The 27,176-nt window shown below is 42.1% G+C and overlaps 1 protein-coding gene across 1 annotated transcript; it reads right to left on the bottom strand.

The window, feature by feature from the left end:
• Nucleotides 1-200: 200 nt before the first annotated feature.
• T48 (FU domain-containing protein T48) lies at nucleotides 201-26,684 on the bottom strand. Its single transcript, XM_070668192.1, has 5 exons — nucleotides 25,136-26,684; nucleotides 3,029-3,353; nucleotides 2,795-2,947; nucleotides 2,369-2,513; nucleotides 201-2,098 (listed from the first exon to the last, which is right to left on the bottom strand). Exons 1-5 carry the CDS (start codon nucleotides 25,227-25,229, stop codon nucleotides 1,430-1,432), a joined length of 1,386 nt encoding a protein of 461 aa, XP_070524293.1. The 5' UTR covers nucleotides 25,230-26,684; the 3' UTR covers nucleotides 201-1,429.
• Nucleotides 26,685-27,176: the final 492 nt, after the last annotated feature.

Below are 27,176 nucleotides of genomic sequence, written 5' to 3'. Positions count from 1 at the left end.
AGTTAAAAAATATAAATATGATTAAATGAAAACATTTACTGAATTACTTCATAAATTCATATTATAAACATTCGAAAAATCTAATTAAAGATAAAAGTTTACAAAATAAGTATAAAGGCCGGTATTTATAGTCGGTTCTTATTTCAAGACCGCCTTATATTTTAAGAACATACTATGAATACCGGTCAAATTCTTAAATATTGGCAAAGAATACGTATATTTGATACTTTCTTACACTTATATTTACAATCATTTGTACAAATGACCACTTTGGCCATACATATTTTATAATGACACGTTCAACTCAGGGTATGTATGTGTATATGTATGTTCATTTATATAAATAAAATTACAACAGTAAAATTTGCTTTCTTTTACTCTGTCGTTCACGTCTACGTCTCTGCACAATATCCATTCGGTAATCCGAGTGGAATGTGAATTTTTATTCTTATACGTAGGATATAATGAACGGTATCAGAAATCACTTAATACTGTGATCGTTGATTGCATGTAAGTTTAAACAACTATAGTTTGTCGAGAACAAAGTTAAATGAGTTATTATAATCAATGCTCAGATGCAGACGACAAATAAATATAGAAATCGCAAAGATGCGATTCGATCTCAAATATGATTAACTAAAATGTTGACTAGTACACTATAAAGCATACAATGATTGTTGTATCCGTGCAGAATTAAATAGAAATCAATAATTTATATGAAGTAATTAACACTTGGGATCATTGTATCTTTTCGATTGCACAGTGTACTTATATATACAGAATGTCTAGTAATTATACCATTTCTTATTAACACACAGACTGAATTATGTTCGATGTGAAAAGTTCTTCCATTATAACAAGTTTAATTAATAAAAAATTAAGATTTTTTAATTTTAATTGTTTTATTAATTAATTAAGATACGTGTAAAATAGTAAAGCATTTTTTTATTCAGTTTAACTGATTCTATTTATGTATATTAGAGATGGCATGGAAATTACCAGATATTCTGTTTACAAATTGAAAGATTTCTCGATCGACAAATTTTAAGAGTCGACATTGCAGTTTTAACTTCTTTTAAATGACTCAATATTAAATTTTGTTACAACTTCGTATAAAATCAATAAGATTTTATGAAAATATATCATTAATGTGCAAAATTTTACATTAAATCATTTTAAAAAAAATTGAAAACATGAAATTTATCTACCTTAATAATGAATCATTGGGATTACTTATTACTTGTATATTTTTTAATCATGTGACCAATATCGGCAACATAATACGAAATATTTCATTACAGGATTTTCAAAGAGGGTGTTGAGGATTTTAGGAAAGTCGAAATCAATTTTTTAAATAATATTTTGGCGCAGACAAACATTCGAAACCCATTTACAAGTCTTGTTTGTTACGTATCACTGTCTGTCGACATTACAATTCCGTGGTGATTTCGTCCTGTGGTCGAAAGCCGAGAATCGTAAAGTCGTCGATGAGATAGTCGCGAGCGGGCGACCAATCTGATAGAATGGTGTAATTAGCCGCCTCTACGGGGCTGCTCTGAAATTTCCATTGAGGATTCAAATCGCGGTCCAAACCATCATTAATTTCACCCTCGTCGTGCAACGTACGGATGCTATTGGTTTCCAGTGGCATCGCCCCACCATTGTAACTGCGATTAAACGCAGAGATCGTCTGCAATTCTTGAAGATGCGAGTCACTCGTCGTTCTCGATCCTTTTCGCTTCAGGTTACCATAGACCAGGGGTGTCGTTTGGCCAATTGTCGAGCCGTTCGGGCTGAGCTTCTCGCTATTGTAAATCCCGGAAGCGCTGTTTTGACCTAGACTCGAGCCGAGGGGACTACTGTCCTTTGTATACCCGAGGCTAGAACTCGCTGGACTGATACTCGACTTGTCGCTCGCTTGAAACGTGGCAAGCGGAACGTTCGCTTGGAATGTGGTGAGATTAGTAGGAGTACTTCTCGGTTCATATACAGGCTGATGAGGTGATGTTTGCGCCGTCGCGATTGGTTGCGGCGGTGGCGAGTTTATTTGGACGGGATTGTTCGTCGGCTGCTGTAGGAACGTCACGAGCTGAGCCACCTTAAATAATTTTATAATTATAATACAAGGATAAATACCATACAAAATATTGTTTCATATGTTAAATGCAAAAAATAATCTGCCATTCAGAGGAAGAGGGAAATTTTTGCGGGGAGATTCTGTATAACGTTATGCTTCTTGCATACAGCTGGGCATGTGACTCACCAAAGTGCTTTAGGGACTGGCGTGAAAAAGAATTAAAAGTGAGATAATATCGGTGACGCTAATTTTTATTTCACGCAAAAATATTAGCGAGAGTAACAATCTTACTTCTGGAGAACTATGCCTTTTGTATCTTCTCAGCAGCCGCTCTGCCCACGAGAATAATCGTTGCCAATCGTCGGGCGGAAGTGGTATCTCGTCGTCTCTCCTGTTCACAAGGACCAATATCCTCGCCAGGTCACGTAGCACTGGTCTGCAATAATATTAATAAAGATTAATATGCACACAAACGCCTACGTACACGCGGCGGGAGTTATACGTACAATTATGTATTAAAAAAAATTTTCAAGAAATTCCACGAATATCATTTCCACAAAAAAAAATAACTGCACAATTTCTTTATTTAAAAAATCAGGCCTTCTAATATATCTTTTCAGAATATTTTTCACTTAATGAGTAATTTCTACCGTAACGATACAACAGAGGAATTTTAGAAAAATATTCGATGGCCTAATTTCTCTATTGTACTCGTACCTGTAAGCCTGGATTCCAACGGCACCGTCTCCATTACTTCCCGAGTAGTACAACTCTCGGACCTGTCTTCTGGTGTCGTTGAGCATAGCGAGGAAAGTATTGGCCTCTCCACGGAGCGTCGCCAGGTGCTTTAGAAACTCTCTCCTTTCCGCACTAAAATATACGAGAAAGCCCTCAACGAACCGCCGTGTCGTAGAATGTACGATAAAGCGACGAACAAATTACAAAAGATACCTGTCCTCGAACTGCTGGGCCAGCTTCGCTGCCTTTTTCTTACGACGGTGCACAACTATCGCGCCGCAGAGGATGATGAAGATGCAGATGGTAGCGCCGGAGACAACCCCCACTAGAATTGCGACCTGGCTACCGGTGAGGCCGAACATGTAGCCGGTCTCCCGGCAGATGCGGCCCATGTATTCGTCCCGGGTGGACCAGTCGGCGATGAAACCCGGTGGGCAGGTATGCACGCAGGTACCCTGGTGTAGCAGCACGGCGCATCTGGCGCACGTTCCGTCTCTGCATCTCTTGCATCCCGTCTCGGACTCGATGCATTCTCCAGCTGCAATTGATAAAACGCAGGGTTATTAACCAAATTGAAACAGGTGTTTGAAGAACGTACGCGTCAAAATTAAGTATCGATTCAACGATGGAAAAGATAATATTTTTAATTTGATAGCATTACAAAATTTAATTTTTTTACAACTTATAATTTTTTTATTTTTGATTTTTATTAATTCTTTAAAAGATGATTTAGAGATATTTAAAAGAATCGCGGAAGCTGCACTTTCAGTAACGTCGAGAACCTACACTGCTTTCACGTTCGAAATTACGCGATTTATCTAAACTTTTCGGAATTTTCGTTGACGTTAACGATTACCAAACTTAGCCAGAATCTTACGGTATAAACTTCGGAATTTTACTCTTCGAGAACCGCTCTCAGCGGTAGAAGTTCCCGCTGCACACGAAGAAGTTGACAGTGCCTTTCGCGTTGATCTACCTGCGAGCGAAGTCTTTTCAGGAACGATAGTCTTATTAACAAAACTTTCGAGCGTATACCAGGCCTTAGGAAAGGTCGGCGTACTCTCAGGAACTTCGACCTGCCTTTGGGTCATTGCCAGATGACAAAAAAAAAAAAAAAAAAAAAAAAAATTAGAAAACTTTGTGTCACGTCGCGGTCGCCATCGGGTCTACGCTTTTGTTTACCTTTCGTTTCATATCGTTCGGTATATAATGGCACGAGATGCGGAAGGATAGAAGCGTGAGTGGCGTAGCTATACGTTCGTTTGTGGGCAAACGTGCCTTACAGTCCTTACACTGCCATTTCCTATCCCTTCTACAAGTGACCTTCTGGCGCCGCAATACCTTCTGATGTTTCTGTAAGTGAGTTGCTGCGCGAGTGCAAGGCAAATTAAATATACAGGGTGTCCCAGACCTAGAGTAACCTTGCCATGTATATATATTTCTTTTTTCAATCGGTAGAGTGAGAATTTTCCTATAGAAACGTCGGGGGACCAATTGCTCGTCGCGGATCTTCGACGGATCTCGGGGGCGTTAATCTTTCTCGATCAACCGTCGCATTTGGGATGCGTGGAGTGTCGCGATTCGAACGATTACGAGAGTCCTGAATAATGCATTGCGCGGTGACTTGTAAACATCAAAATCTTTCGGCCAAGAATTGATAGGACTTTATTTTTTTTTTTTTTTTATATCTAGGTATGTGCAGCTACGTGTTATGTGTGTCAAATATTTGGGCCACCGCTTGAGGCTGTGGATCACCGGCCGTACGGTAGAAATTCGATTCGCATGTTTCTTTCCTTGATCATTTCATCACGCAATTACGTTTTTTTTTTTTTTTTTTTTTAACGTGATTTTAATATCTTTCTATTTCTCCCGGAGTTCCGCTACTTTTGCCGAGGGTCTTTTTCCAGACGCATCCGTCTTGTTTACATCGTTCTCGAAGAGAAATACACTTGACGATACTCCTGATATTTTAAATTTGTTTTTTAATAAAATCCACCCTGCAACATATTGCGAGGCATTTATTCGCAATCTCGCCGGTACACCTACTTAAGCTCGGCTCATTCCCTTTTTCTTTCCAGTTACACTTCTTTAATATCTCTCATTTTAATATCCCTTTCTCTCGTTTCTCCTCTTAGAACTCTACTATTTTCGCTCGACGTCATTTTCCATGCCATGATGTATCTCAAGTAGCATTTACTTGCTTCTGAAAACGTTGCGATACCCCCGATGTGTTCGATACACTTTTTAATAACATCCATATCGCAACGTATCGCGAGACCCTCGTTCGTAATCTAGCCGGGTATTTTCTACTCTCAGAACTTGGCTTATTTCTTTTTTTTTTTCTACCTATACATTTTCTTCTTTAATACAAATTTAATCTCCTCCTTTTCTCTTCCCTTTTCCCTGAAACTCTGCTATTTTATTCCGAACGTTCTTTTCCAGGCGTCCGGAATCTTTTTTTTTTTTTTTTCGTTCATTTACTACATTACGTTTGGAAGGAGATACCTACACCTCGTATCTTTCATCTTTTTAAGCATCTTTGACATTTTTATGCTCGCCAACGGACATCTTCATCGCAGGGCACCGTGCGAGAGACGCTTATTTGTAATCTCGGCCGGAGCATGTTTTCCTTGATCGCATGCAACCCTCCCGTTCCCTTTCTCTTCCGAGTTGATCTCTTCCTCCGCGCCCGGTGACCAGATATACATCACGTAGGGTCACGCAAGAGAGCCGGATGGACAGCGAGCGAGAAAATTGAAAGATCCCCGCGTACACGCGAAGGAGGGGAGGAGGCTGCGGCCGAGGCAGTCCATTAGTACATGCATGAGGAATGCGGTTGCTGGTTTCTCGATTATGTGGGTCTATAAACGCGCGCGGCCGCCGCTCCGTGCACTTCGAAACGGCACAACGACGACGGCGACGGCGAATGACGACGACGGCCGGGCCGGTCACACACATTCACCGAGTTGAGAACACTAGGTCGGGGGCCCGCTGCGGGCTTTCGTCCCCTTCTCCGACGTGGCCGGAGCTCTATGAGAAGAAGGGAAAAAAAAAAAAAGAACAAAGAAAAAAAAAATATCTACGGCGCCTATTTGTTTTATTCTACGGCTCCGTCGACGTTATACGGCGGGGAGCACTTCTGGACGCCACGCGATTCCCCGCGGGTGTTAACTTTCTACGCGCTTTTCTCGCGCCGTGACAGATGGTCCCGGCACTCGGGAAAATGTGCCGGGGATGGAACGACCCGTCGAGGATCTCGCCGTCAAGAGGAGGATCCTCTCTCTCGATCGTTATCGCGGGAAGAAACTGCGTCCTATTATTCGATGACCATTATCCGCGTTAACGATGATCGATTTCCATCCTGCGCTATCTCGGTGGAAAGTACACTGCCGATAATTCGATATTATTTAATGGAAAGTCACGCGTGACGTGGTTTTGAAAGTTCGCCGATAAATAGTTCGGGGCAGGGAACAAGCGGATATTTCCCTCATTCGAGCGAGCGTTTGATAAATCCAACGTGGAGTTACAATGTCTCATTAAAAGGAACTTGTATCGCCGGGAGATTCGTCGAAATTATCTCCGTCCCGGATTTAATATTGAGTTGCCGCGTTCTCGCGTGATTTTTTTTTTTTTCTCTTTTTCTCAAATCAGTTTCCCCTCCCGCATTAAGCAGCTTTTCGTGACGTCCATCTGCGCGTCGGAGCTGTGAGTAGGTTTACGAGTTAAGTTTTAATTAGATAATTAAAGGTCGAGGAGAGAAGTCGTCGCTTCGAAGCGGCCCATGTGATCGAATCGGCGTCATTTTCCACTCTTCCGCGGATAAGTTTTCCCGTCGGTTTCTTTTTTACTCGGAAAAGTCGCGGAGAGGAAAAAAAAAAAAAGAAAGAAAAAAAAAATCTTGTTTGTCAGTAGATTGTAATACCGAGAATTTTATTCAGCGCAAGACTCGTTAATTTCACGGGCAACGTAACGAACGACCGTTTATAAAGGAACTCGGACGCTACAGACGGTTGCATACGTACGTACTCCTTTTCGTTATTAATTAGTGTAGTTAACTAGACCGTCTATTGTCTACCGCTGACGTTTCTACTTAATAACGTCTAGATCTTTGATGTTCTGTCGCGAAGCGCACGTGGCTATGTGTGCCGACTCTCCGTATAATTTAACTCGGTTTCCTATGCGACCGAGGACTCTTTTTTTTTTTTCTTTTTGTTCTTTTTTTTTAAGACACAAAACCAGCTACATGAGAATATCCCCGTGACTGTACCGTCCACTGCAGATGTAAAAAAAAAAAAATAATACCAATTAATACATTATCGTGCAATTAAAATAGTAGAGATAAGACTGCGATTGCGATCCTGCTCGCCGGGATTCAACGTCGACGCGGAGATATAATATTCGATAACGCGGTTCGTCGAGTCGGCTGAAGTGGGTCTCGTTTGTCCTGTCACCTCGCCAGCTTCGTTTTTCGCTACGCGTTTTCTATAATACTAACCCACATACGCCCCGGCGGAGAGACGAGTTTTCGCGGTGGGCTTCTCCGCGCGTAGATTCGCCCGCGGAATTTAACGGGCGCCGATGAAAACGTCATCCGGTTCGCCGTCGAAGGATTGCAAATCCGCGCGGCTGTCTCCCAGGTGATTCCCAGGAACGTCGACTCTTTTTAGGCGCACACGTGAGAAGCTCGTGTGTCAGTCGCCCGTATGCACTCCAATGTACGCGCGAGAGTACAGTTACCTCACGTCCGAGAAGCACGCGCGTGTGTCGGACGCGCGACAGCCGGAGAGACGGTATTTTAAGTGTCGCATAAGTAGGTGCGAACCTGATGGAGTATAATTTCAAACTTCCCTTTTTTTATACACACGTATATATTATATATACACGGATTGCTCCGCGAGACGAAACGGCGTGGCGCATTCAAATGAAATCGAACCTGAACGAAGCCGGGCTCGAATGTTCCTGAAACTTTGAGTAGGAATAAAGAAACGGACGTGTATAGCAGAAAACTGTTTTATGGAAGTCGAATTTAAATATCTATAAGTGGGTTTTTGCGTTTCATATCGAAACTGCATTCTTACGAGCAAAGGGGAAATATATGCGATCGAATGTATAACACAGACACCGGATAAAGCAAACCGTGTATTGCACTTTCTATTCGTGAACTCATTACATAATAAAGCGCAATATTATCCAATAAGCGTGAGAGTAATTCGAGCGACACCCCGATATATCTATTTTACTATTGCGTAATCGTTGGGGGGTATTGATTAAAAATTGTTGAAAATTGCCGTCACTTGCCGGGAGACATTTTCTCTTTCTCTCTCATCGTGTCGCGCGAAGATCGAAGAGAACGACGCAATATTGAAACTACATCATCGTACAGACATCGAGTATCGAAGTGCATGCCTTCCGTAATCTCCGATAAAAAGTCTCATTAGAGGCGAAGTGCATTCGTTCGTTCACACAGCGAGCGCGGCGTAAAAAAAAGGTCTTAAAAAATCCGATCGCCGTATAGATAGGAGAGCAAAAAGCGAACGCGGCATTAAAGAATATATCTCCGTGCAACATCAAGTTCCCGTTTCGTCACGGTGTTTAACAATCGTCAAAAAGTCCCATGTGGCGTGCGTAAAGCAGATATTAACACATGACGGCGGAATAAAATAAAAAAAAAAAAATTTAATTCACACTTGATTAACTTCGGTTGCGCCTCATTTCAAGTATCGACGCGTTCGCGTTGACGAGAATAAAATTTTTTGCCAATCAAATTAGGATGACCGAGCAAGAAAATCGATGCTTCGATTTGATGCAAGGACTAAATCGCCGGAGATATGTAAATCGAGTTCATAACGGCCGACGTACGTTGCACAACGTGCGTTTCCAGTCCTCCTAAATTCGAGAGACAGGGTCACGGGAAAAGTCCGAGTTGCGTCCAGTATTTCTAGTTTTTCCAACAACCTGAATAACGGAGAGGGTGCCCGCAAATTCCGGCTCGGACGAGGAGTGATCTGCGCGGAAATCCGGATAAAGTATCCTCGCCCAAAAGTTGCTTTTATAGCCGCAGGTAAGGCGGAATAACAGGGCAAGTACCGGCAAGCTGCGAGTTTATTTCCAAGGCGCACGGAGAGTAATACAAAAGTAAAGATTGATGCCCCCTAACTCGAGCACAGAGAACTGGCTGGTTACAAAAAAAAAAAGTTATGAACTTGACGGGATTGATGTATGCAGACGAGGATCGATGCTTCCGCGTGCGGTTCCCGTACGACAAAAACTTCGGTGAAGCGCTATATCATTGCGCTCGAACAAATTCTGCCGATATATTTCGCGGATCGTTGGGAGCCATTTACGTTCCAGCGGTCGGCCGGGGCCTGATATCTCGACGGCTCTCGTACTTGCGTACCGAGGTACTTCCACCTGACTATCAGGAAGTGCCATTACTGGCCAGGTGAAACTTCTCTTTCTCCGTCGATCAACGAACAGCGCGTTATTGCTGATCATTGGCAGAGATCGTGATACGAACTAGCAGCGATTTACTCGCAGAGACTCTCAATCCAGATCGCTGTCGCTTCTCTCGCGATAGCTAGTTAAGACTTTCCCCTTGTCAATTTCCCTGAGCGGCTCACTTCGACGCGGAATACTAAATTATGCATGTGAAAATTCAAACCGTAAATGCATCTCGAAAGAAAAGACTCGGAGAGTGCGAAAAGCCGCCGCCGATCGTCAAAGTAATTCTACGACGTGAGAATCATATAAAAGTTTGAAAATGATTAAAAAGATATTTGTGTGCTCAAAGTTGCTTCTCCGACAACACTGCCGAAGAGAAATATGAAAAGAGTTTTCTATTTAAGAGAAAGACGGCCCCTATCTTCTTTCTCAGAAGTTACGCCCAAGTGACAAAGACGGATGGGAGGTGTCACGATTCAATTTAGAAAATGTAGATTATTAACGAAATTACTTGTTTTTTTTTTTATCTTTTTCTATCGAACGGTCGCGATATTAATTCGATGCGCTCGGTCGGCAAATATATTCGCCTGATTCTAGTTCCTTGTTTACGTTGAAAGCACATTATATAAGTGAAACTCGAAACTGGACAGACCCACTTATCTAAATGTGCACTATTAATAAAATAATCTCCTGACATTCGCGTCGCGCGTTTTAGTGTTTTTTTACCGGCTTTTAACTAAAAAAAAAAAAAAGAAAAAAAAAAGGATAGTTTACGAGGCTAATCAATTTACAAGCGCCAACACAAAATTATGTAGTCTTCGTTTTGCAGTCTTTCTTTTTTTTTTTTTCTTTTCAAACTATGGCATCGAACTTTCCCTAATAAAAACTGACTACGCACAGAAGATTAGATGCGAAGTATACACCGTATATAAATGATACACCGACCAATGTTGTTACTTTCTAAGAAATAATGGCTAGCTTTTATTCTGGCGATTTATCATAACGCGATGCCGCTATAATTTCTAGCGTGTAAAACATTCCAACATCTTTTAAGTAAACGTTCTTCACAAGCGAAGCGTAAAACATAGTTTTAACAAGTGTTTCATAAATCTTATAAAAACTTTTTCACAAGTTTGCTGTATTACGAACTAAAAGGTCTTCAAATATCGTTCGTAATTTCTACGTTTGAAGCTAATGCCTTTCTGCATTAAAACACGGACATACAATGTCCGAACGACGTTCGCTATTAAATTTTAAAAGATATGCTATGACTAATGCGCGTTTGTCAGTGCTCGATAAGAGTTCGGATCGATTTACGCAAAGCATTACAGTCAAGAAAGTCCGTACATATACATATATTTTCTTATTCGCTCCTGTGCACGAATAATTAATTTTTTTTATTCGCAAAAAAATTAAACAAAGTGGATTCAAGAAATTCAAGATATTATATCAATTATATTGAATCCTGCTGAAATTATTTGGTGCAATCTTAGCAACTGTAATTCTCAAAATTATTTAATACAATTCTATAAAATCGTAAAATCCACATAAAAAAAAAATGTTTTATTTTTCCTCTCCCCCTTTTTTTCACTTTAATATAATATTTTTTTTAAATAAAATTTGTATTCGTAATAATCGTATATATTGTAATATTTTCACGCTCTCCGATTGCGAATATCGAATTTTAGTTTAATGCGACACGGGACAGTTTTTCGACCGTCTGGGACACAGGTCCGCTCACCTCCAGGTACATTCACCTCCTGCTCGATATTCGAATAGCCGACACACTTTTGAGAGGGCGATTGAGCACCGCTGCAAGGCCGCTGGGGAGGCCAATAAGCCATGGATGTGCAACGATTCTATCGCAAAAGTAAAACGCGAAACACGGGAAACGCTAAGCGCGTCAGGTAAGTACGTGGACGTCGTTCCGCGTACGGTAATTTTACAATAATGGAATAAGTAGGAGAGAATGCACCACGTGTAGTGGGCAAGGAGGCGCGAGTGATCTCCAAGGACTTCCTCAAAGACCCCAAAGTGCACGCGATATATTAAATAACTAGATAATAAAACGAAAATACATTATCAAATTAACTTAATTCGATGTCAACTACAAAACGATGCATTTACGTCACAGCGGCAGGTTTTTTTTTTAAAAACCTCTTTTTCCCCGCAACGGCAGGTTCGAGCGAAACACGACGGATTATCGCGGCTTTTTGGCACTTGGTTTCGTTTAAAATTCGTCAAGGCGTTCAATTAGCGCGAGGCAACGACTCGCAGCGAAATTAACAAGCCACAATTGGCAGACCGAACGTATGGCCGGCAGATGCTCATACCTTCCGCACACGCACGACGCGTTCACACGTGTGCAACGCGACACGCGAGCCGTCCTTTTCCCATGTTTAGATAATACGACGGCGCAATTATCGCTCTATGATTTCTCGTAATTTGCTTCTAAATATAACCAATCGGCTAGGCATAATTGCGAACAATGACACGCGAAAATCTGTCTGATAATAATTTTCTTGAACAAACTGACGTCCGGGTGTCATTAGTATAAAATATATAGATATAATTTTTAAATAAATTATACATTTCCTTTTTTCTTATTTTTTTTTTTTTTCTTTTTTTTCCTAACACGGTAAACTGCGCGCCGGTTATTACCGGCTTGAATAGTCTATCTGCATAATCAAAATAACCTTGAGAAACTGTATTACGAATGCATTTTTCGCAGTGCGACGCAAATGGCGTTAAATACCCGCGATTCTTTTTCGGATTTGACTCGTCGGGCGAACATCAAATTGAATTACATCCCGGTGATATCGCGCGCGTAATTCCAGAAGGTCGTAACGCGGCCTATAAGTGCGTCTTACGTCAGGGATGTAAGGTCTTGACGAAGTGACCTGACGCGAGCGATGCGCTCATCGCCCGTATCGCGCGGGCAGGACGGAATCGCGGCTTTGGATGCTTATGCGCGCACGTGAAAGCGTAGCAAAATTAATTTTCCATGAACAGCCGTGCTTATCGTCCCGTGGTCGTCGCACGGGAACGTCCCTGATGCTAAGTCGCAAGCAGACCCGCTTGGATCTGTCGTTCCGCAGACGTCGACAAAACGCAGACGCCGTCACCGATTAAAAGATCACGCTGAAAATACCTCGATGATGGCATCTCGTCACTTTCTCTTCTCCGTGTGAAGAGCTAACTATTCCCGTCGAGGATCCGATAATTTTTCAAACTCACGGTCGCTCTTATCGCTTGCAATCGCGCGTAGATGCGAGATAAACGTCGCTGACCAGCTAGATTTGCGTCCCGGAGGAGAAAACGTTGCTCGGTTTGAACCCGACGAAAAGTCAGATCGAAGTTTACCGCATCGATTGATAAACCGGCCTGGTCGCTGGGCGTGTCTAATGTAAGTTGCATGGAACTAGCCCGAATATCGAGGCAAGTTCTGCTTTCCGATATTTCGCGCGGATTTCGCGAGGGGCGGCGAGAGCTTGCGAGAAATCGCCCTGTGCCGTGCAATTAGACCCGTGAATTTGCGAAACTTAATTCCGTGGTTTCCCGTCCGTTCCTTCGAGCGAATTCACAGCCGACGAGACACTAATTATTCGTCCTGTCCGATGATTACGGCTCATTTACGTAACGCCCGTTTCGAGCGCCCAACGATGTTTGCGATTATGCTTCGCAATTAAAATACGGCGTTTCGACATCGCGGGGTGAAAAACAGACGTTTCGATTCTAAAAGCGCAATCGCAATCCAAGAAACAATATATATATCTCTCAAGTTTGCTATTATTTTTCTCCGTTTTCTCTTTCGCTTTCTCAGAGACGCGTAGCATTAAATGTAAAATAAAAAAAAATATTAAAAAAAAAAAAAGAAAAATGAAAATGTGTCTTATCGTCGGGAATCTTTCATTAATATTTTTTCCATTAAAAATATTTCATAATTTATATTATTATTAATAATTAAATTAAATGTAAAATAGTTTTCTTTAACGTAGAAAAAAAAAAAAAAATGTATAACGTGCGTGTAGCGTGCGTTCTGTCATGTCTAGTTTCTCTTAAAAACACAATGAAATGCGATTACTCTCGACAATTAAGAGCATTCCCCCGATGGGAAACAAATTCATCAGCTCAGTAATTAGTAACGAGCAATTAAACGAAAAATCACCCAGACCGCGTGTTCCCGGCCTTCAAATCGCAAAACGCGGGTGCACGTTTCAAACGCACTGACAATTTTACGATCAATAAACGCTTCGTCTATTCCGCGACGAATTTATTTCAATCCTTTTCGCGCGACATAATCCGCGAAGATTTTTTTTTTATCCCCCTTTTTTCTTTTCCCCTATTTCAAATTCATTTCGTAGTCGCGTGATTAAACTCCAATTTTCTAGCAACGGTGTTCAACGCAACGAGCAAGTGAAAGAGAAATTAAAGTTAGAGACTACATTTTTATCCGCAGTGATCGATGGCAGGATTACTTTCAACGGCCGAACTGATTCCGTATAAATTCAATTAAAATTATCTTGGTCTGGAAAATCCAATCTGGTTCTCTCTTTTTTTTTTTTCTCCTCCTATCAGTACTATTTTAATCTGGAACGACGATGCAACGTACCGGATTCGAACTGTCATACTTGAACTCTCAAGCGTTTCCTCCTCTTTTGCGAAACGTCGTCGCTTTCGCACGCCGCGACGAATAGTACGTATCATGCCGGTTGATTGCAACACGTCGAATCGAGCGTGCACTTAATATGCAGCTTGCGTCTTTCCCTCTTTTACCCATCTCTTTCTTTCCCGTTTTGTCCCGAGTCGTCGCAACGGGCCCGCGAAACGTCGTTATTGCGCGTTAATGCACGCGAGGCCAATTAAAACTCCGGGAGAGACCGACCGCGCGGGCACGATGTCGAAATGCGTTTATTAATAATTCCAGATCGAACCCGCGATCGCTATCGGAAGGGAAAACCGGGGAAACAGGTGACCCGGTTCGCCCGGTGGGTAACATGCGTCCGAACACGGTTTCCGCGGCGCGACTTATGGACCGTCCGGCTAGTTTCTGTTAAACGTCAAAAGTAGGTCGACGTTAATTGAAATAGATGAAAGAAGTTAATTGCCACGGGGAGCGCGGCAGGTTTTACCGTCACTTCTGAATACAAAAGTACTGTTTCACATCGTATCGTCTGCTACGGAACGGCCACTAATTTAACCCGCGGCAGTCTTAAAAGATTGATAAAGAAAATGGCACGCGGCACGGTTCTATTCTCGCCTCGACGTCTAAAAATCGATTTTCACCCGGCGAGAATTTTAAACGTCGCAGGATCGGTAATTTTTAACGCGTACATTTTGCTGTTAATGAACGACAGAAGTGCATACGACCGTGCCCGGTTGTAATCCCAAAGGTGTTCAAGCTTAAATAAATACAGATGCTAAATATCATTAAAGAAATATTTCGAAAGCAACGTGCGTGGAGATTTATTATTTTTCGGTGAACGAAGCGCGTTTTAACGAAAATAATTTTACGAAATTTTTCGAAATTATTCGAGGGACCATTTCGGGAGTTCTGGCAAAGTTGCCGACGCGTCCGCGTAATATTTCATGGGTTTCTCGTTGTGAAAGACGCGATGCTGGGCGATTCGCGTTAGCTCTCCTATCTATCGAGTCCTCTCCTCGGCGCTCCTACAAACGAGTAACTGTACTTTGCGATTTACTCCTCCGCGCGAGGTACGCGTGCGAGGCGAACGAGGCCCCGTACACGGGGCCTCTCGGTACACAACGAGACGGTAAGACGGTGAGAGACAACAAACGGAGATGAAGAGAGAAGCGGCTTGCACCTCGGGCCCCGTCGTTCGTCGAGAAAGGTAGAGAGAATCGGCCGTTACGTAACTTGGTTAATGTCGATGCCTCTATCGCGGAGGGACCCCGCCGGCAAAGTACAGTTACAATTCATCGGCTGGGTGTACGAAGTGTGCCTACGAGTATAAACACCTTTTGTTTATAATCCGGACGAGCGTTTATTTGCGTGTTTATAAACCGCAGCCGACAAAACGGCGTTATTAAAATATTATATATTTCTATACGCATACCGTCAAGCGTTCTTTCGCGAGTGTTTTAAATTTCAATGAAATTGTAAAAAGAAAAAAAAAAAAAAAAAAAAAACCGTGAAGAGTTGAAAAATCTCCTCGTGACGACTCTGGGTTTAAAAACACGTAGAATCGGAGGCAGCTCGTAATGCGAAGTCTGTATTTAGGCAGAACATTGCCCGCTGATGTAAAAACAGCTTATTGAGAGCGGGCAGGGATAATAAATGAGCGCTTAATTACGTCTAAATTAATTACGTGCTAAATTCGGAAGTGGAGGCAAATAACATCCGGGATGAAAAATCAGAAAAATGTTTCCAGCTTTATTTTTATATGTATATTCCCGTGTTTATGGCGTGCCCTGCGCGGGTGTGCAAAAAAATATCGACAAATTCATATCAGCGGTATTTCGCGCGTGCGGTATTCGAATGCGTTCAAAGAATATTGCGCTTTGAAATTAATTTATGTGCCCGCTTATGAATTTATTGTGTCGCCACCGAACGAAACGCACGCAAAAGAAGGAACGATATCGACCAGCGCGGGGTTTGGGTTGACGTTCGGCCAGAAAGGAAAACCCCTCGCAGACCGGAGAGGGGCCCTCACGCGACGAGCGTGGCACGCACCCTCGCATCCCTCTATGCTCTATCGATCGTATCGCGGAAACGCAGGTGACCATTGTTGAATCGGAAACTTCAAGACGCCGGGACGTAAGTGACTTAAACGATGTGCACGCGCCGCGAGTTCCCGTTCGATTGAATCTCGCCGCTCGAACAAATAACAAATATTGTTAACTATTCTTCATCGTTGACATTTTATTTCCGCGAGACGTCAAGTGGCTCGCAAAAAAAAAAAAAAAAAAAAAAAAGAAAGAAAGAAAAAAAAAAAAATCCGAGGAAAAAAAACTGAAGAGTGAGTGGTTTGTTTGTTCACGGATTCGCGATGATAACTGGCGGAGTAATGACTAGAACCGCAAGACCTCGACGACGATGATAGTAAGTGATGTCACGCTGTAGACGTGATTAGGAAACTATGCGGTAACGACGTAACGTACGGCTATCTGCGCTTTCAACGTCTTCCAGCGTCGAAATCGAATTCACGTTCTCGCCGAAATGAGAAATGACGTGAGAGAAAGAGAGAGGCGTCGCGTTCCTTTTCCCAGTTTCCTCGGCGGAAATGACGAAAACGTAAGGGGTTTCTTTATCTCCCACGGCTCGAGCTACTTTCCGCGGCAACAATAAGTTTCTGTCTTCTAATTCGACAAATTTTGCGTGCAATCGCGAGGGCATAATAACATATTTTTCCACGGCGAAGTGAGGCGAATGTCGACATTAAATACGATTATTACGAACGGCCACAAATTAATAATGTTACTTCTTTAGTTCAACGGTTCGATAAGCGCGGACAAATTAGACGGGTATGAAAGAACACATTGTTTCGCGCATCTCGTAATGAGATTGCGGTGAAACCTTTAATCGCGGGTGAGCAATGATAATGAGAAAAGGCTACGGAGAAAAAAAAAAAAAAACAAAAGGGAGGAAAGAAGAGGGAGAACAGAGAGAGAGAGATCGATGGGGACGAGTGAGCCGACGAAGAGGATACAGATGTTTCACCGAGTTACCGGAGCCAGGGCGGAAATGGACGGACCGGATGCCGATAGCAAGACCCCGGCGCGCGTACGCCTTCTGGCTCGTAAAGAGAACACGTTTTCAGCCGATAAAACCGCATTTTCTCTCTGTCTTCGTAAGCGAGGAGCGGCACTTCTGAGTGCACGTAATAAGGTCTGCGTCGCGAGCGCACGTCTGGTCCCGGGCGGTGTATAAAAGCCACTTTACTTTCCATCGCGGGATGTAAAGCGATTACGAATCACCGGTACCTCGCCCCAGCGGATTTGTTTATCGATAAAAAAAAAAAAGAAAAAAACGCGTACGAATAAATCCCGGTGCTGCTGCGTTAATCTTTGCAGAGGCTAATTAAGTGAGACTGTTTCTGACTTTTATTTCAGGGACTCCTTGAGCTTCTAGATAGAATAAACAAGCAGTTCCGGCCATTAAAGCGAGAAGTTGCTTAAGAATAAATTGAAATGTCAGGTTCACGTCTCGCTTTGTCTCCGTGAAGGTATATTACGCAGTTTTTGCCGGACTTGAAGGAGTTCGATGTCTCGTAGGTAACGGAAAAACCGTTGTAATATATAATAGTATAAAATTAACGTTTAAAAGTAAAATGTATTAATTAAACTCGAACAAAGACGAGCGACGGTCCGTTTAACGTAAAATAAGAAATATACGAGCACGTATGTAGATCCACAATTCGATTATATTTTAATCTAACTTCTAAAAGAGCACGAGATGCATTGAAATAAAAAAAATAAAAAAATAAAAAAAAATAGAGCAGGAAAATGAAAGAACCGTGTCACATCTTATTGTCAACGTAATCTCCAAAAAAAAAAAAAATTAAATCCACATCTTCCGCGTCTTGACTTTAAAGCCGCCACGCGTTTCGAAGGAAAGAAAGACGCGTGGGACATTCTCTCCGTAATTCAATCGAGCCTTCGTGCCTTTATTTCGCCGCACTCGTCCGGATAAACGTCGCGTGCATCGGATTTCACGGCCAGTTTTCTGCGCGGCGACAAATGTCACACGCAGCGCGGAGCAAATCACGTATCCGCGTGCGCGGCACGTTATAAAACGCGCGTTAAAATTGTATCGGGCACGGGTTGTTCTCTGCGCCGGCGGCGTCCGCTATTATCGCGCTCGTTGCACTCGCGACTTTAGCGTATACCGTTATCCCGTGCCTCGCTCTATTGGCTGTTTGCGTCGTGCGGGAAATCGTAGAGCGATTCGTTGAGATATCTCGAGCCCGTTCGATCGCCAAGATATCGCTCCGTTAAACAAAAGAAAATAAAAAATAAAAAATAATAAAAATAAAAAAAATAACGCATTCGAAGTAAATCTCTCACTCGCCTAATTATTCAGCCACGGTCGTTACGCGCAAAGCACCGCGTTAAGATTATTTGATTAGCGCGAGTGCTTTACCTCTAAGAAACTTAACGTACTTCTTTCTGCGTTTGAAGTAAGGACGGCGTACGTTAGTGAAGGAGTTGGATGTCGCGGCGGTAAAACGCGTTGACTTTGTTAATTTAATTTTTATCCGCGAGAACACCCGGGAGATAATTTAAACGTCAACAAGGCGACGTAGCGGCCACTTTGCGCGCTGCAGAGAAGCAGATGGATTGCGCTAGATTCGTAGAAGAAAACGGTACTTTGGAAAATCAAATGAGAGCTCTCTCTGAAGAGAAGGAGAGACGATAGCAGACTATCATATATCCCACTTCTAATCCACGGAACCGTCACCCGCGGACCGGTATATACCGGTCAAAAAAAAAAAGTCTGGATTCCCGCTTACCTACGGTTCGCCGGAGATCGAGTAAGGTTCGGAGATAAGAAGATCTCACGACCGGACGGCTCCGTTAACCTTTCCAGCCACATTGGTTTTTGTTGCATCTCGTGGCTCGTAAATGAAGAATAATTGACAGCGAAAAATAATTATATTGTATTAATACTGTGCGGTTTCGAACGGTGGATCAATATACGACATATCCTCAGAGAACTATTTTACAAGACATTACGGCTCTAAAAGTTTGATTATAACAATGTGCTGAAGTGTTTTAATTATCAATTTTTTTTTTTTTTATATATATTCAAGCGTTCGCGTTTGAATTATACTTGCATAAACATATTGCGTAGAAATAATTAATAAAAGTTATAATTTAATAATTTTTCATTAATTACATTTATATTAATTACAACCTGTTTGAAGTTCGTTCAATTAAATATCATATTTGAAAATCAGAAATATTAATTTTACATAATTACTTGTTAGGCAAATGCAATATGCATTATATTAACAACATCGTTATATTTCCCGATCAGACACACTAATAACTAGCAGCATTTGTAGGTGACCCAAAAATTAATAATAACTCTCTGCTAATTAAAACTACTAAATAACGACGATGTGAGAAATGTGATAATTTTTAGATACTAAAATAACGCAAGTAGAGCACGTTATAAAAAAGAAAAAAAAAATAGTTTATTAAAGTGTATATTATAAATTTACTAAATATTAATTATTTCCTAACAAATTATGTCTTCATCAAACCTGAATTTATTTCAAATTATTAAATACGCATAATCATACGTTAAAACCTTTTCGATGCGTTCATTAATGATAACCATCATGTGATATATTGATTGAGACATAAATACTTGCGTTATTCATTAATAAATTTACGTCGAAGAAAACGTTTCATATTTCACGATATTAACTAGCATTGTAAGTTAACTTAAGCATAGAAAATTATTCTTGTTGTTCCATCTTGCTCTTTAGCGCGCCTAATCTAGAGAATTACGTTTCAACGATACTACTAATTAAGCCAGACGTACAACGTCTAGTGACTCACATGCGGCCTGGTAACTCTCCCGGAAATATATTGTGCCATTGATAAGCATTCCGCTACGATGATTCTGATAAGTCGTTGCGTTCCCCGTTACTTCGTGGTACGGGAAGTTAACGAAAAAAAAATTTATAATTTACGTCCGCAACCCCTCGCTTTGTCCCGTTAAACAACAGCCACACTCTCGCAAGAACGTACAGACCGGGTGACTCCTGCCTCGATCAAGAATGCGCGATTCAGCACACTTTCATAATCACACGAGCGATATTACACGACCCATTCTCAAAGTTAGGTAACATATAAAATCGAGAAGGAGGGTCTCGTTCCCAGAGAAGCGGTTGATCGTCGGAATCACACGGACAATAATCCCCGAGCCGTGAAACGCGCGAAAAATTTCTCTCTTCCTTCCAAGAACGAGACGAACGGAACGGCTTCGAAGACCCTAGAGTCTTCCTTTCCTTCGCGAAAGTGTTAACAGATCGCACGGTGCGGAAACATAACTTCCCCGGTATGCGAAACAATAAACGGCGGGGGCGACGCGGCGGCGGGACGTGCGATCGGCGTTAATTATGAAAACTCTGGGCCAATCTTCTCATCTGCGCGATGATGGCTAATCGGCGTGGCCGTCGTCGATTCGCATTGAGCTCACAGGATGCTGCCGCTCATCACCGCTGGGACGGCGACGTCACGTTAGTGACGCGTGTCGCACGCGGATCCCGGACATGGTGCCCCAGTCGACACGCGAGAAAGAGAGAGAGAGAGAGACGAAGAGAGCAATTTCACGTCGGGGAAATGAGCACGGTATAGAGTAATGTAATATGCAGAAAAGCGTATCCGCGAATTGCGCCCGCCAAGAGGAAGGAAGAGGTCGAGGATTGCAAAATTGCATTCGCGTCGGTAGAAACGGTATATCGTAACAATGAACCGGAAGCACGAAGGAGAGTGTATTCCGCGACAAACTGTCGCACGATTAAAGTCTGTCTCAAACGATTTGCTATTTCACCATCATTGATACGAAACGGCCAACGTTTCATTTCTTGCCCTTAAACAGCCTGTGGATTGTGATTTTAATCGAGTGCCTACCGATTTCATATTCTATTAAATCTTTACCTGCATGCTGTATCTTGTTTAAATGTTAAACTAATTATTAGCCGTACGTTTACAGGCTCACGTGAATATAAATGAGAATCTCCCGAAGTAAAATAAACTTTTACTAATACGTAGAAATTGAATAGGGGGCTGGGTTTTATAGCTTTTATACCTTTTTAAGAGTTTAATTGAAACCCAACTGTAACATTAATTTTCCTAATAAACGATGGGTAATCGTTAAACTTTCACCAGTGCTGGAAAACATCTCGGCACTATGGCTCGCGTAATGATTTTAACAAGAATATATTCCAAGTGATCCCCCTGGACTAATCTCTCCGGAGAAACTTATATCGCGTGCAATTCCATATATTATACGAGACGAAATAATTATTAACGTCTCGGAAAAAGTAAAAAAAAAATATAATAAATAAATAAAATAAAATAAAAGTGAAAACAGCGTCCGCGGGAAAATCTACGTGTCGTTAACGAGAACTGAAGGAGGAAAATACATACAGAAGAGATATCCGTGCCTAACGACGCGGCAAATCCCACTTAAATATACAGCTCGCACATTAAATAAATCTAATTTAGAACGCATTAAAAAGTTTTCATACGTTATCGCGGAAATATAATCCGGCGATCGCGAAATGAAGCTTTTATCGAATATTTAAACGAATGCTATCCACCGCGTTTTGCAATGGGAAGATTATACGAGGCGCGTGGATTCATTTCGGCCCCCGAAGCGCATGAAAGGGTTGAATCTATTCAATCGGGCATTCAGACGGAACATTCGAATGAACCTTGGGAGGGGTCGGTCGGGCAAATCGCCGGACCAGCCGCCCTTAATACGGGTTTCCCAGCACAGGTCCGCGATCGCGGCTGGGATTTTCTGACGATAAGTCGCGGCTTGCTCACGTAGGAGCACGGTCGGCCGAACGCGAAAACGGTTCTCCGTCCTTTCACTTCCACAAACGAGACGGACACGTCGACCTAATCGCGCCTCGATAGAGTACCAGAGGCGTAAATAAGAAAGCAAACTTTTCACACTTTCCCTCTTCCTTCCGCGAAACAAGCGCCTAAGTGCATTCGTCGTTACGCGAACCTCGAAACGGCGAGGACTCCGGCGGCAGGATTGGCCGCAGGGAATCACAATAGAGAGGACATCTTCGAAAGAGTAACGTTGAATTTTAATCCGGCACGTAAAGTATTGTCGCGTTTCCCACGAATACTCGAATAAATTTTATTACATAATTCCACGATAATTAAATAATTCTTCTCGATTATTTCTTTTTTTTTTTTTACCTTCCGCGAAAATGTTCCATAAGTTACTTTATCGCTTCAGAATAATCTTCACAGCGAGTAAAAATTTCGTAAAAATGTACTAATATGTGTCAGGTAATTTCTTTTCCTTTTACTCTCGTTACTACCCACGTCGTTCGCCACGGTTTTTAAAATTAAAAAAAATAAAATAAAATAAAAAAAAAAAAAAAAATTGTGAAGGAAATGACAAAGCTCGCGCGTTCACGGATTACAATAGATTAAGAGATCACGCCGGGAGATGAGATCTCTTATCTGTCGCGTTCCTAGGATAGCTGCGGCGCATTTCGCAATCCTTTTCTAGCGCGGCGCTCTCTACGCCATTGAACGGCGGCGAGTACGGGCGAGACGAGCAGAGCGAGTACCGGGAGAGGATTTCTGGTGCAATGCACCTGTGAACTCGCGAGAGAGAGAGAGCATTGTGCAACAATTAGCGGTTGAGACGGCTGTGCCGACCACCGGCCGATGGCGAACCACCGCGCTTCGTGCTCGCCTTCAGGAAGGAACGCGGCGTTCGTCACGCGCGAGAACGCCACCGCGTTGCACAAAGGCAGAAATAAACAGACCAAACGTCCCCGCAAAAAGACACTTCCTCTCGCGCGAGGATGCTGCTAAAATTGTCCGCCCGGCTCTAACTCAGGCTTTTCAGAAGTTATCGCGGACCGGTATTTCGCTCCGGGAGAACTTCCAATATATCAAGAGCGATAAACGATAAAAGTACCAACAATTCTAACTTCCAAATTTATTTTCTATTCTATTCTTTCTTGTGTACTTACTTTATTTATTTATTTATTTTTTTGGTTTACAGTAAATGGGAGTTTTGTGCGTTAATATAAATAAATAAATAAAACTGTTCCCCATAAGCGTCTTAATAAAATGTTAATTAAAACTTAGAAAGGAAAAATATTCGTCTCGAATTTTTCCGGTACTTTCATTCCGATGTTGATTGTATGTTCGACCTTTTTAACTCAGGTAGTTTTACAAGGCTCAAGCGCAGATGTAACGTAGCTCTGGCCATTAAAGCGAGGAAACGCTTAGACGTGAAATTTTAAAAAGACCTCCGCATGTTTTTCGCGATTAATTGGACCGTGCTCGTGAAACTTGCGGCAGGGAAGCGGGCAAAGCCGATCGTAATTCAAAAAGTCATGCGGCACTTAGGCTGGATTTAACAAGCACCCGGGGGATGAGGTACGTGTTTCTCTTACTGCTCTCGCGTTTTGTACACGAAATTGGCGAGGATCCACGAAGGCGAAGCGCTCTCAACGGTTATTACAGACGCGAGGTCTCTCGGTTTAAGGCACGCGTAATTAAGCCGTGGCGCAATTTAAATGCTTAAGGGAGGCTAAGGCTGTCGCTTTGAATACAATATTACTTACGTCAAGTGTCAGAGGCGAAGACGAGCGAAAGGAATTTCGGTGCTAATTGCGGAAATTTATGCAGTAGACCCAGTATCGACGCGAATGAACTTTCCTACGGAATAGTTTTCTCCCCGTTTTTAGCACGGAGCTACAAGTTTAATTACGTCTGAGATAACTTAGCTTAATTAATTATTGTTGTTAAATCAACTCGATTAAAGTTTTCGCCTAGGCTCGAAGTGAACGTAATGCATGTATTGCCTTAATATTCCACGTGCATACTGCAACTCTGACATATAATAGGCTCATCATGTTAATAAGATCAAGCACTTCTAAAACTCGAGATGTATGTACACCGTAGATACGAAATTACACCGTCGAAGTTTGTTGATGAAGCATAGTAATTTAATCTCCATGCGTGCAATTTTAATGAACCCTTTAGATATCACGGCCGAGATAGCTCGCTGTGAAACGGATCGTACATCGCTGCAACGAGTGCAACGACATAATTCTTTTTTTTTGTTTTTTTTTTTAACGAAACTTATCGAGCGTGCAAAATTTTTAACGGTTTGGCGCGCCGGACGCGCCTATCGAACGTATGAAAACCCCCGGGGTTAATAATGTTTAATGAATGTAATTAAGTGATCCTCACCCCGCGTCTCGATCGAAATGCGTGTTACGACGTATTTTAGATATGGGAGCACGCGATTGCAGATGCCGGGTGCACTCTGCGCCGCGTGGATAAAAATTGCGTGCCTAATATTCAAAACTGAAGCCGGGCGAATCTTTTATGAGCGTAACGCAGCGTTATTACGGAATAATATATTAACATTAACGCTGGCGCGAATGCATAAACACACTTTGCACGGAGCGCACGCACGTAATCGCCTCGTAATCGCTCGTAAACGACGAAAACATTATACGTAACGTCTTACATGTTTTGATATGTGTATATAAGACGATCGGTTATTGAAGGCGCAACCAATTTTATGAGAAACAAAGGCAATTCCACGTGAGAAAGCAGGTTGAAAAATGTAGAACGAAATCGCGCTTTACTTCCGAGACGCTCGTACTCGAAAAGCTAAAGAAGTAAATGACTTTCTCATTCTTTTTCGATGAGTTCACGCCAAGTTTCATACGCGTCGAGGTGCAGAGAAAAGAATAGCGTTTAAATATGAAAATGCGTTTTAAGGAACCCAAGAAATTTAATTAAAAAAAAAAAAAAAATTAAGAGACTTTTAAATATTTTTACGCACAACTCAATTGAAAAAAAATCAACATTATTTTCCAAGTTCTTTCCCGTAAAATATCAGGCGTATTTTTAAAATTGATATTTCAACGAATATAACAGTCAAGACGATCCCTGCTTGAAAAAGGAAGCTAATAATTTTTAAACCGACCTTTTCGGCGGAGTCCCGTTTTAAATTCCCGACTCATTCTCTTCAAGGCTCGTATCGTTAGCATATAATCGGTATAATTAACAACCGAAACATCCGGCTGTGCGTGCACGCTGCGGCGTTCCACGTGCGTGCGCGGATGCATCGCGCGGCTTCGCGTACCGCGCCAGGCTTGGAAAATGACGCTCAACACTTACCTGTCGCGTTATCCTGGGCCAGGCTGTAATCCGCGTGACAGGCGAGGAGGAACGCAGCACCAAACTTCACTAGGAGCGTCGGCAAATTACCCATTTCTCCGAGTCGACATAATTCCTCGTTGCGGCGACGAGAGATCACGGCGCGATACCGCGCGAGCTCATAATCGGCACCCCCGTTACATCCGCAGCGGCACGAGGTGATGCATCCACCTCCCACGATGGTTCGGTACGAACTGTAGTAGGAGCGCGCGCGCGTTGCTCATGACGAGCGTTCGGCCAATCAGCGCTCGAGGCCCCATCTCGCGGCCAACGTCAAAGTTAGGTGGGTGAAATGGCCGGCTACTCCTTTCCCTCGCGCTCGTACGCGAAAATCTAGGCAAAGAAAAATGAAAAAAGCGTTACTACGCCATTTTGAATGCTTATTCTATTGCACTTTAACGTCTAATCTCGGTTTAATTCTTTTACTTCTTTCTGATTTTTAGTAACAGAGGCGAGTTATCAAGATTCCTGAACTATAGACAAAAACGTGAAATGAGCTAAACCGAGATTAACAAATAATACAGAAAATTCAAAATTTTTTTAACGCCCAAATTATCACGCGAATATTTTTATTCTAATTCTGATCTGCTCTCGAGAGAGCTTGAAATTTGTTATTACGTACTGAAAATAACGATGCTTCATTAAATATTGTACGTCTTGCGTACATATTTAAATACATACCTGATGATCAATCGGTTTCTGAGCAAAATCATAAAAGAAAGCAAGTTACTCGCGACCGCGCACACAAAATATACATTCACAAACGCATAAATCTCGAAATATGACCGTCTCATTGTTGAACGATAAACGATTGCAAATTAACGAGCGTTTCCTGCCGCAATGCCGAACCTGGACACCTCAACCCGTAACCCGTAACGGCCACAACTGACGAAGCCGGAAACCGGACGCCGAAAGTGGTTAACGAGAGGGCGTTAGGTACACGGCGAACTTTTCCTTCAATTCGCTCAAACCGCGCGCAAAATTCAAATAACAAAAAAAATATGTCAAATTAACAAACAGCACTAAACACAATACATTTACAATTAAAACTTCAACGACAGCTTACATTACGCATACATGCATACACAGCGCTTGCACAAATTATGTTTTATCATTTATTATATTTATATTACACAAAGATGTATATTTTTTTTCTCTCTTAATCGTATTATTGTATTGATCTCAAATACAATTCGCCGATTTCTCTACCATTCCATATTATTAAATACAGTTTAACCAATATCTCTCTTAATAATTATTACATTAAACCAGGTCACAAAAAAAAAGAAGATTGGGTACATCTATTCGACTTGAAAAAGAAGGAATACGACAGGACAGACGAAAGCCAGAAAGAAGAACGGAGAAAGAGAGACAGTTAGAGCGGAAGAAAAAGGAAAAAAGTAAACTCTTCTAATAAAAAAAAAAAAAAAACAAAGAGAGAGAAAACGAATTAGACTTAAAATATATACGCGAAGATTAGGAGATACCTAATTCTCTCGTTCTCGCCCTAACGATAACGATGACGCTTTCGTTACTGCTGCCAATTCACGCAGCGATCGCCGCTGCCGCGATTATTTTCTCTTCAGCCCCGCATATAACGCGACACATTTTCGTAGTTTCTTCTTTTTCTTTTTTTAACTTTACAGATTCGTCCTTCCTCTTTTTCTTTTTTTTTTTATACAAATTACTTAGGCATCGTGATATTCAGGTTTTTTTCTTTCTGCGCTCGAATACTCTCGCCTCTTGACACCTCACGCCTACATCTTTCTCTTTCTCTCTCTCTCTCACTCGCAACGTGCAATTTACAAGCCGCATGTCCCATTTATACAAATCGTCAAGACAATAATCATAAACGCGATAAAGACGACTTTTGTCGGTTTTACGCTACGGCGCGCACGGCTTTGCGCACTAAGGGACGGAGAGGCTCCTAAGGGACTGTTTTAACTTTTTCTACAATCTCGGTGATGGAGTAACTGCCCTTAGACTTTACCCTAGCCACAAG

Source organism: Cardiocondyla obscurior, linkage group LG17 (assembly GCF_019399895.1).
Source record: "Cardiocondyla obscurior isolate alpha-2009 linkage group LG17, Cobs3.1, whole genome shotgun sequence".
NCBI lineage: Eukaryota > Metazoa > Arthropoda > Insecta > Hymenoptera > Formicidae > Cardiocondyla > Cardiocondyla obscurior.
Note: the sequence above shows the minus strand (reverse complement) of the source record. Positions and strands in the feature narration are given on the sequence as shown.